This window comes from Diachasma alloeum, unplaced genomic scaffold (genome assembly GCF_001412515.2).
Source record: "Diachasma alloeum isolate Michigan unplaced genomic scaffold, Dall2.0 Dall_scaffold_01136, whole genome shotgun sequence".
NCBI classification, from domain to species: Eukaryota; Metazoa; Arthropoda; class Insecta; order Hymenoptera; family Braconidae; genus Diachasma; species Diachasma alloeum.
The window spans coordinates 300,242-305,707 of NW_021681246.1; the positions used below are offsets into that span (position 1 = coordinate 300,242).

At 35.8% G+C, this 5,466-nt stretch overlaps 1 protein-coding gene across 3 annotated transcripts in view; it reads right to left on the bottom strand.

The window, feature by feature from the left end:
- Window positions 1-1,700: 1,700 nt before the first annotated feature.
- The window catches only part of LOC107045950 (carbohydrate sulfotransferase 11), a 7,411-nt gene continuing 3,645 nt past the window's right edge, over window positions 1,701-5,466 (bottom strand). For 2 of the 3 annotated variants that reach the window (XM_015268376.1, XM_015268378.1), the window contains exons 2-5: window positions 5,000-5,362; window positions 3,746-4,033; window positions 3,389-3,621; window positions 1,701-2,103 (exon numbers count right to left, since the gene is read on the bottom strand). In XM_015268376.1, coding sequence (XP_015123862.1) covers window positions 1,938-2,103; window positions 3,389-3,621; window positions 3,746-4,033; window positions 5,000-5,299 — 987 coding nt within the window. In that variant the 5' untranslated portion in view covers window positions 5,300-5,362 and the 3' untranslated portion in view covers window positions 1,701-1,937. Of the gene's footprint in view, window positions 2,104-3,388; window positions 3,622-3,745; window positions 4,034-4,999; window positions 5,416-5,466 lie in introns of all 3 variants that reach the window. The other variant, XM_015268377.2, reaches the window with a different exon arrangement.

The window sequence follows — 5,466 nt, forward strand, 5'->3', positions numbered from 1 at the left end:
AAAATATTCTATAGAATAAATCAATAGAATTCGATTTTTCTATACAATTTATTATTATTTTTCTATACAATTTATTTTCGTCAGTTTTGATTGAAAGTTCATCCAACGTATTTCACCAAAAAACGTGGTGTATCGATGTATCATAACTATAGGCCAGTAATACCACTAATTTGGGAAGTATTTCCTAAAATTTTCCAACAGCGGCATAAATTCACTCCAGATATAAATTTATTCTGACGATTTATTTTGCTAACAAAGTTTGGTACAACCGGCTCTGTGATATTTTCTGTAGAAATTCCTCGGTGCAAATTTTTCCAGTTTTACAGTTTATTTATTTTTCTTAAGAAGGAAAAATAGAGTGGAAAAAAGTTGGGAAATTCATGCCCAGGAATTCCTACAGTTCAACGGAAAATATTCTACAGAAGAAATATCAATAGAATTTCATATTTCTATAGAACTCATTCTGTTGAACTATTTTCTATAGCAATTCCTCGGCTCAAATTTTCTGTTTTTCTGTTCTGATATTATTAATGAGAAAAGGACGAAAAATAGCGAGAAACCGCCCAAAAACTAATAGAATTTAACTAAAAGTTAAATCACAATTCACTAGAATTTTCTCTCGATTCGCTACATTTTTCTATAAAATTTTTTTGTGCGTGTCAGTTTAGCAGAAGTTTCCGGGGCAAAGTGGAACGTTTGTGATGATCCACTTTGATGATCCATTTTCTGAAAGAAAGCCGATAATCAAAGTGAAAGATATCTTTGATCTTTTTTTATAAACAGAGATATTGGGATTTCAAGTCGATGACAAACGTTCCATGTTGTCCCACCTTCCTCGATACCTCTGGTTTTTCTACCGGGGGTAGAAAGAATTTAAAAATTCCTCAATTTTCGTTATGAATTATACTAAATAAGTCCTGCAATAGCGAGTTTGCACATTTTATTTTTTCTTCTGTGTGTTTTGGTAATAATTATATTAGATGATTAGTAATCATTCGACAGGATAGTTTCCCTTGTTGTTATGTATTCGTTATAAACATGTTTCATATGTACCCATGAAATATATAATCCATGTAATTTTGCGTGTATTCCGCTTCCAATGAAATAAAAGATGAGAATAAAAATATACGGCCCAGTATTCATTTGATTGAACCTATTTTTGTTTCTACAAAGAATGATTTCATTAGTCTACACCTGAGGCAACGTCGAACCACCAATCACTGTTATCATTCAGTAGAATAAAATTGGCACATCATCATATGTGACTAGTGCATCCATCAAGACGAACATTCTTTTCAACGAGCATTGTATGAATCCCAAAATTCATACAATGCTTCAGGGATCGGCAATAATATTAGATCTTGGCAATATTAAAAAGGATTTACCAAATTAAAAATATTATAGAATTTATTAGCTAATTTTTTCGATTGATGGTGAATAAAATATTTGATAATACTAAAATGTAATTTGTTGGTAACCAAGCTAATTCCAACTTTAAGTACTTGATTTTCGATTATCCAAATAATCGTCAATCTTCCTACCTAAATTATTGTTTGATAGAATATTTCGAAATTTAATTGTACAAATTGATTTTTACTTTAATATTTAAAAAATTTTAAAATGTTCCATATTTACCCATGAAATATATAATCCATGTAATTTTGCGTGTATTCCGCTTCCAATGAAATAAAAGATGAGAATAAAAATATAAGACAGTATTTATTTGATTGCACATATTTTCTTACAAAGAATGATTTTATTAGTCTATATACCTGAGGCGACTCCAAACCAATCTCTGTTACTATTCAGTAGAATAAAATTGGCACATGGGCATATGTGACTAATTCATCCATCAAGATGAACACTCTTTTCAGTGAGCATTATATAAATCACACGATCTATTCAATAATTCCATTGCAATAAGTGGCAATACGACGTTACGCGAGGGAGAAGCCCAGGACATCCTCCATCGAGTAATCGAACAGTTTCAGGTCTATCCTGTAGAATTCCGCTAGTTTCCTGAGTTGTTTGAACGAGAGCCTTGAGTAATAATCCTCCAATTTTTTTTCCGTTGGCTCGCGACCTGTTGGCTTCGATGGAAAACTGAAATAACGAAAGTGCAATTAGCATCGAAATACATCGATGTAATTTCAAATTCTGTATCATCCCCGCGCTATTTTAGTCCGTCAAACCTTAGATTTTTTTAAGGTAGGAATTACGTGGAAAGCAGGATGCTATATGCCATATGCTGACTTTATCGCAATACGAGGGACACAATTAAATAATTAACAAAAATGCCGTGTGCCTCCGAATTTTTTAAACTGTACATTGTTAATTATGCAATTGTGTACGTTCGTTCGATTAAAATTTGTTTTCATCACGCTGTGCGAAAAAGTAACTTTTTAGGCACACTTCTCGTGCCTAAAACGTCCCTTTTCCGCACATTGTGATGAAAAATATCGTTCGATACTCATGGGAAAAGTGTTTTTTGGCGAGTGGGAGGTTTATAGCACGAGCCTTGAACGAGCCGAAGGCTCGTGCTATAAACCTCCCACGAGCCAAAAAACACTTTTCCGCACTCGTAACGAAATAGTATATTTCGTAACAAGTGCAAAAAAGTGTTTTTTGGCGAGTGGGAGGTTTATATCACGAGCCGAAGGCGAGTGATATAATCCCACGAGCTAAAAAACATTTTTTCACGAGTTACGAACAATATTTTTCATCACAATGTGGCGGAAATTGGACTTTTAGGCACGCGGAGCGTGCCGAAAAGTTCACTTTTCGTCACAGCGTGATGAAATATACTATTTCATCACGCTGTGCGAAAAAGTAACTTTTTAGGCACGTTTCGCGTGGTTGTTATAAGAATGGGGAAAATAATATTGGGGAAAATAGCGGGTTTACAAGTTCGTATAGCCTTTAGATTTCCGAGTAGAGTGACAGGGTATTGATTTTAAAACTTGTCTAAAGAAGGTTAGACGGATATAAATTGATTCTGTAAGGAGCTGCAGTAAGCTACTGATGTATCTTGAAATGCGATGAAGTTGTATTGGTTTTAAAACTTGTCTAAAGAAGGTTAGACGGACATAAATTGATTCTGTAAGGAGCTGCAGTAAGCTACTGATGTATCTTGAAATGCGATGATGTTGTATTGATTTTAAAACTTGTCTAAAGAAGGTTAGACGGACATAAATTGATTCTGTAAGGAGCTGCAGTAAGTTACTGATGTATCGAGATAGGGCGTTAGGGGTGCGCTTGTGACAAAGATCAAGAATATGGTCCAGCTTCTGAAGGACGAAATTGGTTGTTAGTTTGTTGAGTCTGTCTAGAATGGGTTCGGAAGGGGTGCAATAAATAATTTTTTCAAGAAAATACAGTTGGCCATCACCTTATGTATCCCGTTCCAATCCTCTCCAGCACCTCGGTGGCGTCTTCCACCAGAGTCTCATACTTGCTAATGAGATTATAATTAACTATACATGGCAGACACAATTCACTGACTGGTCTCCAGTGTTCATTGGTCGTCCCATTATTATCATCAGTGATAAAATCAACAAATTCCCCGAAAGTCACGTCATCGCCTTTGCGCAGTGACTCCCTGGTGGCATTTTTTCTGTATCTCTACGAAAAGGATGAGAGAGAAAAAAATCATTAGCATGGAGCACATCCAAAAGGATTGGTCCTAGAAAATTCCTGAATACATTAGACCGCAGCAAAAAAATAATGAGTCTGTTTTCGTTCCCACCTTGACGATCTTTCTTCCAAAACGAGTTTGGAAGTACTTTGAACTCGTCTCGTCCCTCGTCTCGAGTTTGTTCCTGTAAGCTGACAGCAATCTCTCCAGTGGGTGGCGCACTGCAATGAGTGCATCGTAAGTTGCCAATTTTTGCTCAATTTCGGGCATTGAGAAGTTGCTCAGACGTAGAAAAGTGCCAGGGGCGTGTGTCAAATTGGCTGGAATTTCCAGGGGATCACTTCCAGGCCATTTGCCGGTTGCTATCATCAGAACGCGCTTCCAGTTTGTGCAGGCTACCTGTCGATAAGGGTAACAAATTGCTCTCAATGAATGCATTCCATAGACGGAGAAAATTTTTTCCCGGAGTCCAGAATCCATACTCATGGGAATACTTAATGGAAAAACCTGGCGCTTCCTGCAAGAAATTCTATTGCATTTGTATTGGAATTCTATGGGAATTTTATTGGAGTCCTATTAATTTTTTGTTAAGAAGATGTGTTGATTTTTGCGTTAAAAAATTCTGGAGCTTATCTCCAAGTTTTTTTTATAGAAATATTCAATGGAAAATCTTCTGTAGAAGAAATCAATAGCATTCGATTTTTCTATACAACTTATTCTATTGAGATAGTTCTATAGAAATTCTCAAGTTTTTCATGTTTTCTTGTTTGATTTTTTTAGTTAAAAAAAGAAGAAAGAATGGAAAAAAATTGGAAAATTCATGTCAAGGAATTCCTATAGAAATGTCTCAAATCTAGTAGAATTTTCTGTTGAATTCGCTAGGTTTTCCGATGAAATTGTCTCGTGCCTGTTAACTTACTAGGGGTGAGATGGACTAAGTGGATGTAGAGAAAATTAGCGAATTCGCACAAAGTTTTATCGAATTTTTAGTGAACATTCTATTAGTTTTCGCCCGATTCTATTGACAAGATCAATAGAGTTCAATTTTTCTATACAACGTATTCTATTGAGTTGTTTCCTATTCACATTTCTCCACTCAAATTTTCCAAGTGTTTTTGTTCCTTTTTTTTTCATGAAAAAAGAAGAAAAATGAAATAGAAAAAACGTCAAGAAAAATTTTCATTTATTCTATAAAATAGTTTCTATTGGACATTTTCTATAAAAAAAAATGTGCAGTGCAGTTGCGGAATTTATCAATAAAAAAATTTTGTAACAAAATTTTCACTAGAAATTCAACAGAATTTTCCATCGAATTCATTAGGTGTTTCAACGATTTTTTTTCGCGCGCGTATGGCTAATCATTACTTTTGGTACATAGCAGTAAAGCAATTCGTGCGCCTCATCCACCAGAATATTCCGAAAGTCCTTGGGCTTGAGATTCTCCAGTTCAGGACTAGCCATCCTCATCACCTCCTCGCAGTTGAGCTGCAGTCTCTCCTGGCGATCCATTAGTACCGATCTCTCAAGGGCATTTGACCCCATCACGGAATAAGGTGGCTTTCGTCGAGGAATATCACCTGACAAACTGATCTCGCCTGTCACAAACAAATCCACCAACACGTAAGTCCAAACTGTCATCCCCAGTGCTACTCTCCATCCTGTCATGATACTCTGCCTTCCCACTCATTGATTCAGCCCGGCTGACGCGAGTCCCGAAGAATCTCCACTCTAGAGTTGATAACAAAAAGCTCTGTGTTTAGTGATGGGATTGTGGAGTGGGGCTAAAAAAAAAAAAAAAAAACCAAAAATACAAAGAGAATTAGAATTTAGAG